The 11824-nt window shown below is 45.9% G+C and overlaps 1 protein-coding gene across 1 annotated transcript in view; it reads left to right on the forward strand.

Annotated features, from left to right (window-relative positions):
* TSHR (thyroid stimulating hormone receptor) overlaps positions 1-11434 on the forward strand; it is a 211864-nt gene extending 200430 nt beyond the window's left edge. The window contains exons 10-11 of the mRNA XM_073349347.1: positions 8072-8260; positions 9693-11434. Coding sequence (XP_073205448.1) covers positions 8072-8260; positions 9693-11094 — 1591 coding nt within the window. The 3' untranslated portion in view covers positions 11095-11434. The remainder of the gene's footprint in view (positions 1-8071; positions 8261-9692) is intronic.
* The last annotated feature ends 390 nt before the right edge of the window (positions 11435-11824 follow it).

Consider the following 11824-nt stretch of genomic DNA (forward strand, 5'->3'; position numbering starts at 1 on the left):
CCTCACTCGTCCTGCCTGCGGTGCCTTGGTGAGACTCACCAAAAGCACAAGTGCTGCATTTGCAAGGGTTTCTGCCCAAGAACCCTTAGGGACAGAGAGCAGAGATTGAAACTCCTGCTCATGGAGGCGGCTCTGAGACCGCAATCCAACCCGGGACCCAACGACCCGGCACCGATCACGTCCTCTTCGGTGCACAGTGCTCCGGTGCCGACGGCACGCGAATCGGGCCAGACTAAGGACTCTAAAGCCCACTGGCACCACCACTCTTCGGGACATAGGGCGTCGGCATCAGTTCGGCACTGTTCTCTATCTCCGGTGCCGGTAAAGAAGAAGAGGCTGGTGAGGGGCCGATCACCCCCCCCGAAGCCTAAAGGCCCAATGCCATCCGCAAGTGGCACAGACCACGTCCACCTCGCTTCCACCCAGGGTCTCATTGACTCCTGCCCCGGCCGGGATCCAGTCAAGTCCGAACCCTCTCCGGTCCCCGGACCATCTGGTGGACATACAACCACCATCAACGCTGGAGGCGTTCGAGGTGGCAATGGACCTGATGCGCCTCCCGGTGCTGGCCTCCCCCCAAAGGAGAGACAAGTCTCCGGCAACCGTATGGCACCTGTTTCACTCCAGGGGCAAGCCAACCATGATGGCTCATCGGTCTCCATCTCCGGCACCGCCCGCACAGACACAGGAAGCGCGCCACTCCCCGGAGTCGAGTCGTTGTTTGTTGGTGACCCACGTTGCTCCTCCATGGTCTTCTTATTCGGAGACCTCAGAGTCGGAGGTAGACTCGGCTCGATTGAGCAGACTGTGCAGCAGAAGATCCCGGTCCCAGCGCAGTCGCCAAACAGACCCGGCACCATGGCAATAACAGTGGCAACCACCTGCTCAATGCCCTTTTGGACACCCTGGGTGTACCATGAGAGCAAGGTCCATGGTTCGTGCTCCAGAACGGTGTCGGTGTCCTCGGCGTTCTTTGTGCCACAGTCAGCACCGATGACGATGGCACCACCCTCGACCAGAGTGGCCCCACCGACTCACATGATTTCAGCACCGATGCCTCAGCTGGCACCGGCACAGGCTCCCCAACTGACGGCACCAGTGGAAGCCTCAGCTCCGTCCCTACCAACCTCAACGGTCTCGGTCCCACCGGTTTTACCTGTCCAGGCACCGGCTGCGATGCAGAGTTCTTCATCGGCGCCAGTTCCTCAGACTGAGTACCGCGTGCTGAGGGACCCCGGAGCGGGGGGGGTCTGAAGGCAGTGAACTCATCACCTCCGGTTCTCTCTTCCTCGTCTTCACCCGACGAAGCGGTCACGGGGACTTCACCGGCCCCAGCTTTGGAGGACACCCAGGTTCTTCAACAGCTTTTGAAGAGGGCCTCCCAAAGCCTGGGGATTCAGGCAGAGGAGGTAGAAGAAGAGTTAGACCCGGTCATAGACATCCTGGCTCCCTCCGGCCCATCCAGGGTTGCACTGCCATTTATCAAGTCAATAACTGAAACGTCTAAGAACTTGTGGCAAACCCCTGCTTTTCTGGCACCTATGGCCAAGAAATCTGAGCGCCGCTACTTTGTTCCCTCTAAAGGGTATGAACGCCTTTATACCCACCCTCCTCCGGACTCTTTGGTGGTCGACGTGGCCAATCAGAGAGAACGTCAGGGGTTTCAAGGCTCCACCTCTAAAAACAGGGATGCCAAGAAACTGGACCTGTTTGTCCAGAAGGTCTACTCCACAGCAGGTCTACAGCTTTGTATAGCCAATCAACAGGCCATACTAAGCCGCTAGGGACATAACACCTGTTCATCGATGGCAAAATTTACGGAGCTTCTGCCCCAGGAAGCTCGGGGGGAGTTCTCTGCACTTGTGGAGGAGGAGAAGTTGGTCTCCTGAGCCTCTTTACAAGTGGCCCTGGACACGGCGGATGCGGCCTCTCGCACTTTGGCCACTGAGGTGGTTATGAGGACAGGCTCCTGGCTACAGGTCTCTGGTCTTTCCCACGACGTCCAACAGACCATTCAAGACCTTCCCTTCGAAGGTGTAGCTCTCTTCTCTAAGAAGACGGATAAGAGACTTCACAGCTTGAAGAACTCGAGGGCTACCCTTCGTTCGCTGGGGCTTCACATGCCTGCTACCCAGCGCAGACCGTTTATGCCTCAACCTGCTTCTCGTCCTTATCAACCCCAGAACCGACAGGACGCTCCATGTAGGCGGAACAGGAGCACTCGGAGGAGGCAACGTCCCCCCTCTGGGCAAAACTTGGGCCAGCCTAGGGCCCCACAGGGCTCTAGACCACCCTTTTGAGGGTACAGTCGAGGACGGCTTGCCAGTTCGGCCTTTGGATCCTTCCCATCTTACTTTCTCGTCCCGTCTATCCCCTTTCTACCGTGCCAGGTCTCAGATTATTTCAGACCACTTGGTGCTGCGCACGGTAGAGAGGGGATATTCCATCCAATTCTGTACTCTCCCACCCCCCCAACGCCCTCCCCGTCCCTCTTCAGGGACCCCTCTCACAAGCAACTTCTGTGTCAAGAGGTGCAGTCCCTCCTCTCGGTAGGGGCAGTGGAGGAGGTTCCTCAGGAGCTAAGGGGCAAGGGTTTTTACTCCCGGTACTTCCTAATACCGAAGGCCAAAGGGGGCCTCAGACCCATACTGGACCTGCAACAACTCAACAAGTACATAAAGAAACTCAAGTTTTGCATGGTCTCGCTAACCTCCATTATCCCCTCACTGGATCCAGGAGACTGGTACGCCGCCCTCGACTTGAAGGATGCGTATTTTCATATCACAATAGTCCCACATCACAGACGCTACCTCAGATTCGTGGTGAACACAGGCCACTACTAGTTTGCAGTCCTCCCACTCGGACTGTCAACTGCCCTGCGAGTATTCACAAAATGCATGGCAGCCATTGTGGCGTTCCTGCACAAGCACCAAATACAGGTTTTCCCATACCTCGACGACTGGCTGATCAAGGGTTGCTCGATGGCCCAGGTGGAAGCTCAGGTCGAGTTAATAAGGAGGACCTTTCTCGAGTTAGATCTCCTCCTGAACGAGGAGAAATCAACTCTGTCCCCAGTGCAGAGGATAGAGTTCATAGGCACGGTCCTGGACTCTACTCAAGCCACACTCCTCTGATAGGGAGCACAGGCTGCACTCACTGGATGTGCGTAGGGCCTTAGCCTTCTACATAGAGAGAACTAAGTCGTTCCTGAAATCCGTCCAACTCTTCGTAGCCATGGCAGACAGAATGAAGGGCCTTCTGGTATCATGTCAATGCATATAGTCATGGATAACGTCCTGCATTAGGGAGTGCTATACCCTGGCAAAGGAGCCCACTCTGCAGATAACCGCTCACTCTACCAGGGCCCAGGCCTCCTCTGTGGCATTCCTGGCACAAGTCCCTGTTCTGGAAATCTGCAGGGCAGCCACGTGGTCCTCAATACATACATTTACGTTGCACTGTGCAATTACACAACAGTCCAGGGACGATGCGGCTTTTGGGAGAGCTGTGCTCTTTTCTGTGAATCACCTGCTTGGAATGGACATGAACAATCACTCGAAGAAGAAAAAACGGTTACTCACTTTCTCGTAACTGTTGTTCTTTGAGATGTGTTGTTCATGTCCATTCCAATACCCACCCTCCTACCCCTCTCTCGGAATGGTCGGCAAGAAGGAACTGAGCGGGTGGGGAGTCGGCAGGGCTCGATATTGGGCGCCATGAAGGCACCACCCCAGGGGGCGCCCAGGACAACACTACAGACTCTGCTAGGGGAAAAATCTTCCGGCTGGCGTGCACGCGGCGCGCACACACCTGCTTGGAATGGACATGAACAACACATCTTGAAGAACAACAGTTACGAGAAAGTGAGTAACCATTTTTTCTGGGGCATACAATTTCACAGGCTGGACTAAAACCTGATCCAGATCATATCCTGGCAATTTCAAATGCTCCTCCTCCAACAGATTTGCAAACCTTACGTTCCTTCTTGGGTCTTACCTCCTGGCTTGCAAAATTCATTACCAATTATGCTTCTGTCATTGAACCATTACAGGAATTACTATGGAGAAGTTCAACCTTAGTGTGGACAACGGATGCACAAGTTAGTTTCAAAATGGTGAAAGACGTGATTGTACATAGTCCAGTACTTGCACTATTCAGTCCTGCATTGCCCACAATTGTAACTACTGATGCTTCTGATTATGGACTTGGGGCTGTTCTCACACAACTGCATGAGGACAACACGGAGAGGACTGTTGTATTTGCTTCAAGGACACTAAGTAATGCTGAGAGAAAATATTCTACAATCAAAAAAGAAGCACTTGCTTGTGTCTGGGCTACTGAAAAATGGAGAACTTATCTGTGGGGCCGCATGCTCAAGTTGCACACAGACCACAGCCCTTTGACGATGTTGCTTACCACGAAAGGACTGGGAAGAGCAGGATACCATATTGCTCGATGGTCTGCAAGACTATTCTTTTTCAATTATGAAATGGAATATAAGCCTGGAAACCAAAATGTGGTCACTGATTGCCTTTCTTGCCTGCCTTTGCCTTCACCAGATGGTTCACCGGAGAATGAGGATGTAGTGGTTGCGCTTATTACAAGCACTCTCACTGCAGTTACCAGAGAAGAATTTCAAGCTGCTTGTTCAGCATGTCCAATTCAACAAAAACTATGGGAATCTCTGAAAAAGAGATGGCCCAGTCACCCTAAAAACCTTGACCCAGTTTTGCTGCCTTATTTTAGAGTTCATGATAAACTTTCTTTGTTTGATGGCTGTGTGCTCCGAGGTACACACCGGCTCCTTGTGCCAGAAGAATTACAGTCAAAACTCATACACCTGGCACACAATACTCATCAAGGAATTGTCTGAATGAAACAATGACTACGGGATCTGTATTGGTGGCCAGGGATGGACTCTCAAACTGAAGTACTCATAAAATCCTGTGTCACTTGCCAAATTCCAGATAAGACAGCAGTGGCATGTGCCTTTCCACTACAGCCTGTTCCTCTTCCTGAATCTGCATGGGAAAAAGTGGTGATTGACATTGTTGGACCCTTTGATACTATTCCAATTGACTGCCATTATGTCATCACTTTAATAGACTATTTCAGTAAATGGCCTGAGGTAGTGTTTATATAGCAAATCTCTTCTGCTACAGTAATTAAGTTCCTCTCTTCAGTTTTTAGCAGGGAAGGTAACTCCAAAGAACTGGTTTCAGATAATGGTAGTCAATTTACTTCTCTGGAATTTGAAACTTTTCTAGCACAAAGGAACATTTTACACAGAAGGTCATCCCTATATTACCCTCAAGCCAATGGGGAAATCAAATGGTTTAACAGAAGTTTGAAAGAGAGTTTGCAAACAGCTAAACTGGAAGGGTGATTGTGGATACCCTTCACTGCTGATTTCTTGCAAGCATACCAGGCTACACGACATGCCATAACGCAAAGATCACCCACAGAGTTACTGCATGGGAAACAGATGACCACTAAACTGAACATTGTTGGATTGTTAAAGGCATGACCTGATGCCCCAAACGAGGATGAGGTGAGAAAAGCAGTTGAACAGAACCAAGCAAAGTCTAAGGCTTTCACAGACTAGCGGCGGGGTGCTAAGGAACCAAAGTTTGAGTGTGGTTCCTTCGTTAGAATATGAAAACCAGGAATTTTACGCAAAGGGGACCATAAATTCACAGCTCCTCTTAAAATCATAGAGAAGAACGGACCTTACACCTATTGACTTTCTGAAGGGCAAGTATGGAATGCTTCTTATCTTGCACCTGCCTATGCACCAAGAGGAGATTATGCCAACACCCAGGCTGCATTGGATGACTTCACCGTAGTACCAACACAGCAAGACATTGCACTGGAACTGGGGATTGAGAGATGGCCTGTCAGACCCAGACGACCACCTGTCTGGACTAGAGACTATGTTATTTAGTATCTACAGTATTTTCAGTGTAATATTTCTGCCAACAGTATAGTGTCTTGTTTCATGTTTGTTCAATAATGTTTATTTTAATTGGGAGAGTTTCTTCAGAGAGAAGGGAATGTGGTGTTTAGATGTTGCTTGTAATTATTAGAATTGGGAGCACTGGCTGTTGGGAGTCTGAAAAGACAGGAAACAGGAAGGAGTGGGGAGGAGTTGAGAGGCTAGGAGAAAGCTACAGAGGGTGCAGCAGCAGCTTAGTAAAGAGGTTTCCACTTTGAAAATAAAGTCCTGTTGAAGCTTGTTAGTACCTTTCCTGGTTGATACAACAAGTGAGCAGGCACATCCCAAGAGCGTGGTTCTTTTACTGATAACTGCTAAAAGTAACACCACTGTTTATCCGAAAAGGAGAAACAGAAAAGGTCATTCTTCCCAATGGCGAGCCACTTGTGTGGGGTATTGCCAGATGGGAATGGGGTTGCATTGTCTTGCTCATCCATTCACTCTTCTCCCAGTGATGACATCTGCACAAATCTTTTGTGAGGGCTCAGGGCACAGGTTTTTGGCGAAGGGGAAAGAGATGCATTTTGCAATGTTGCTTTGCACCACATGTCTTTTCCAAAAGCTCATTATTAGTTCTTTACCTGTCAATTAGGGAATACAGTGCACAGAAAATACACTTTTATTTACATGATTAGAATCATGTTCTTTGTTAATAAAACTCTTGAAATAGCAACACTTGACATTTGCCATCTTTCTTAATATAATACAGGTTTAATATGAGCTCATGTTGAGCTTGTGAGGAACATTGCTATAGCTATGAGAGTGTTTTCTCTTAAATTGGCATATGGTTCAAGAAGCACCACTAGAAGCTAGAGGGAAAATAGCAGAAGGAGAAACTTTGTGTGTTTAAATCTACATTTTTATTGAATTTTTGTGTGTTTTGAACTATGAGCCTTAAAAGCCTATTTTAAAAGGTTTTTGTCATTCATCGTTTGCCCAAGGAGGTAGCAAAGTAATCAGTTTTAAAACCTTGAGGATGGAAAAATGGTATACAGATGTGCTAAAGGGAGCAGGGAGAAGATCAAGCGGTGGCCAGCAAATCTCTCGGCCCACACTGCATCCCGCAGCCCCCATAGGCCTGGAATGGTGAACAGCGGCCAGTGGGAGCGGCGATCGGCCGAACCTGCGGACGCTGCAGGTAAACAAACTGTCCCGGCCCACCAGTGGATTTCCCTGATGCGCCGAGTGCCAAAGGTTCCCGATCCCTGTCCTGCTCAAATTCAGATTATAGCTATACCTAGCTAACTCTCATCAGCAACTGCAGCAAATGATGGCATCAATTCTGCAGATACTTCAGTATGCTCTTAACTTCATGTGCATGAATAGAGTCAAGTGTGTAAAGTAATGTGTGTGCTTAAAGCCTTTGCAAAATCAGGGCCTGTGTGAATTAGATGAGCAAATGATACTATCATATCTGCTTCTGTTTTCAATTGTCTCTCCAAAATGAGCATGTTCTCACAGATATTGAATCTTTAAAGACTTTATTTTCAATTAGAAAGGCAAGCTGGAGCACTGCTTCTGCTGCAAGGCTTATGAAGACCATAGCTGAGGGCCACCAATGGCAATCACAACACTGTCTATGCAAAAATGTGTTTGAAATAGAAAACCAGTTTTAAAATTATGAAAAAAGAGGCTCTTTCAAAGTTGTAGCAATTTTTCAGGTTTGTAAACCGAAGAATAAATTAGGGAGATTATGTCATCTCAAACAAGTTGTACCCAGTGTCTCTGTGCAATCATTAATTAAAATAAACAACAAAAAATAATGCCCTGGGCTCTGTGCCAGCTTGGATTCATTCATCCCATTCACTGCACTTTCATTGTGCATTCATGCAGCCAGACTAGTTGTCTGGCATCATGATGCTGGGTGCCCTCTGAATGCTGTTTGGTGATACCCAGTTGGCACATTTCAGGCAGCATGCCAACTCCTGTCCTCACCTCCCTCATGTGTTGTTGGTTGTGTTTTAGTTTTGTTTTTTGTGCTGCAGCTTTCTGTGCAACTCCTAAAGTGCTTTGAAGATCTTAAATGTCTCACTCCAATCATTTCATTTGCTGAGGTTTTATTCTTTCTTTACGCAGTGATGTCTCCCGGACCAGCGTTGCTGCCCTTCCAACAAAAGGACTGGAAAACCTTAAAGAACTGATGGCTAAAAATACATGGACACTGAAGAAACTACCTCCTGTAAAGACTTTTCTTCATCTAATGCGAGCTGACCTGTCGTATCCAAGCCACTGCTGTGCTTTTAAGAACTGGAAGAAAACCAAAGGGTGAGTGTTAGCAACTTCGATTAAATCATAAATCATATAATTAAAGAAGGATTAATTAATATTTTAATATATAATAAATAATGTCATAATTCTAGTTAATGGGTTTTGTAGCCATTTTTTAAAATTATATAGTAGTGCAGAGGGACAGGTTTCAAATTAATAAAAAGATATACTTTTTCACAGAATACATAGTTAGCTTGTAGAACTCATTGCCACAAGATATTTTTGAGGCCAAGAGATGAGCAGGATTCAACCCAGGATGAGATGTTTTTATAGATAACAACAATATCCAGAGTTGGTGTAGTAAGGATTTTAAAATAACCAAAAGTCTTGGAAGGGGCATAAAACCTTGTGCTTCAGTCAGCCTCTAACTAACTCTAACTCTAACCAAAAAGGTGAGGAGGACATTTTCTTTGTGGCCAGGTTATTCCATAATTGTCTTCTGCACGGTTGCTTGCCTGTTCTTCTGAAGGAACAGGTGCTGGCCACAGTTGGAGACAGGGTACTGAAGTAGATGGACTGCAGATCTGATCCAGTCTGGCAAACCTATGTTCCTATAAGTAAAATTTAAACTTTAATGTAATTTGAGAGAGACTGTCATTTCAGAATTCAAGTTTAGATTTAAATGCAAACTTCTCCAAAGTTCAGAGCCAAGGGTCTTGCTCAGGCCAATCTCTGATACATGAAAAGAAAATAATTCCTATTTATAGAATTTATAGGATACCTATCATATTTAAACATTGGCATAGATAGTATATTAATGGAATTCACAGATGATGTTAGGTCATGGAGGAGTTTCAAACATCTTTGAGGGCAGAGAACTACCACAAAGGGATGTACAGAGATTAGAAACATGGGCAGAAAGAAACAAAATGAGATTCTCCTTTGAGAAAAGCAGCTCTAGTACATCTGGTGAAAGTCTGAAAGACAGTGAATGGGAGGGAGACGGCTGGGATGAGAAACACTGAAGGAAGTGTAGGGTGATAGCAGTCAGCAAATTCAATACACATTTGCAGAATGTTGTTGTAGTCAGAACATTGCTAATGCTATTTGGGGCTACATAGAAGCATTGCATCGTGGAGCAATGTAATAATTAGAGCCCCATGTTTTTCGCAACTACAGAATAACACAAAATAAAACTAGAAACAACATGTAAAATGAAAAAACCCTGCAGTGACAATCTCAGTGACTCCTGTCCTGCAGGGCTTAGCCTGGCTCCCCTCGCTGGTTATTCTGACCTGACATGTAAGATTGCAGCACCACTCAGATTTGGCCTGGCCTCTCCTCCATCATCATGACACGGAGCAGCCAGATAGTTACTTGCTTTTGAAGCTGAAAGAAACTCAAATGAAAGTGTTTCCCTTATCATACATGTTGTATACAAAACGGAACTGCAAATTCCAGTGATGATTTCACACCTGTGCTCTTTCAGAATTCTGGAATACATGATGTGTAACCAGACCAGCAGTCACAGCTTTCGTAAGAAAAGATCCGTCAGTACCTTCAATGGCCCTTTTTACCAAGACTATGCAGAAGAGGATGCAGACCGTACTGACACAGTGTATGCTGAAAACTCCAAATTCAGGGATTTTCATGGCAACTCCCACTACTACGTTTTTTTTGAAGAGCAGGGGGATGGAGATGTTGGGTTTGGCCAAGAGCTCAAGAATCCTCAAGAGGACAACATCCAGGGGTTTGACAGCCATTACGACTATACTGTCTGTGGTGGCAGTGAAGACATTGTGTGCACTCCAGAGCCTGATGAGTTTAATCCCTGTGAAGACATAATGGGCTATAAATTTCTAAGGATTGTGGTGTGGTTTGTGAACCTGCTGGCTATCCCGGGTAACATTTTTGTCCTCTTCATCCTTCTCACCAGCCATTACAAGTTGACTGTACCACGTTTTCTGATGTGCAACCTGGCTTTTGCTGATTTCTGCATGGGACTGTACCTTCTCCTGATTGCTTCGGTGGATCTCTACACTAGGTCAGAATACTACAACCATGCCATAGACTGGCAGACTGGGCCTGGCTGCAACACAGCTGGCTTTTTCACTGTCTTTGCCAGTGAGCTTTCTGTATACACACTGACTGTGATCACCCTGGAGCGCTGGTATGCCATCACCTTTGCTATGCGCCTGGACAGGAAGCTTCGCCTTCGGCATGCTTTGGTCATCATGCTGGGTGGTTGGCTCTCATGCTTTCTTCTCGCCTGCTTGCCCCTGGTTGGAGTCAGCAGCTACATCAAAGTCAGTATCTGCCTGCCCATGGATACCGAAACACTGTTGGCTCAAGCCTACATTGTCTTTGTTTTAATTTTGAACATCATTGCCTTTATCATCATCTGTGCCTGCTACATAAAAATCTATATAACTGTGCGAAACCCTGAGTACAAGTCCGGAGACAAAGACACCAAAATTGCTAAAAGGATGGCTGTGTTGATTTTCACTGACTTCCTATGCATGGCACCTATCTCATTCTATGCTTTATCTGCCATTATGAACAAGCCCTTGATAACAGTCAGTAATTCCAAGATCCTGCTAGTGCTGTTCTACCCACTCAATTCTTGTGCCAACCCCTTCCTCTATGCTATTTTCACCAAGGCTTTCCGAAGGGATGTCTTCATCCTGCTCAGCAAATTTGGCATATGTGAGCATCAGGCTCAAATCTACCGGGGCCAGACAGTCTCAGCCAAAAACAGCAGTAGTTCTTATGGCCAGAAAGGCAGCCGAGGGACAGGTCAGGACTACCATGACCCACATGATGACTATCACCCTGAAATTGCGATGCAAGAGCAAATAGTTGTGGAAGACTATATGCTGACTGTGTTATAGCACCTGAAAGCATCACAACTGCAGTGCAATCAATCAGATGGTAATTTACTGATCAAAAAAAAAATCCAGTGATAAGATACAATTTTTCCTAGTTGTTTTTGAGGAACATCTGTAGTGATTTTTCTTTTGAGTGAGCCATTCATTTGACTCTCCAATCTTATACTACTGTCAGTGTAAGAGAGAAGGTGCCAGTTATGATGACAATACTGGAAGCATATATGAACACTCAGTATAAATCAGAAAGTGAACATATTTATATGAAATTTTAAACGTTCATTCTTCTCTAATTGGCTAAAGGGAAAGGGAGACAGCATAAATTTAGGGGATACTTGTACAAATAAAATAGGATTTTTAGATTTATAATTAAAGTGGAGTTAATAAAAAAATAAAAATTATATAATGAATTTTTCAGGTTCTAGGTCAGATTAGTCAGGCTGGCTTGCTTGCTTTTTTTTTTTAAATCAAAAGATTTATTTGTTTTTCTAATTGCCAGTTTTATGAACTGGGTTCTTTCTGCTCCTATTATCATCACTTGTAAAAAAAATTCAGCAGTTGGAATTTAATTTACAATTTTGTTTAAAATGTGTGAGGCAGAATAGAATCCAGCTGGCTTTCCCATTGCTCATGTTGCCTCACTAGGTCAAACAACAGTAAAAACCATTTTTAAAAATAAGTTAAAGAGCAGATAGTAAGGCTTTAACTTCTTTTTTCTTTGTGTGTAGGGAAAAAC

This window comes from Lepidochelys kempii, chromosome 6 (assembly GCF_965140265.1).
Source record: "Lepidochelys kempii isolate rLepKem1 chromosome 6, rLepKem1.hap2, whole genome shotgun sequence".
Taxonomy (NCBI): Eukaryota; Metazoa; Chordata; order Testudines; family Cheloniidae; genus Lepidochelys; species Lepidochelys kempii.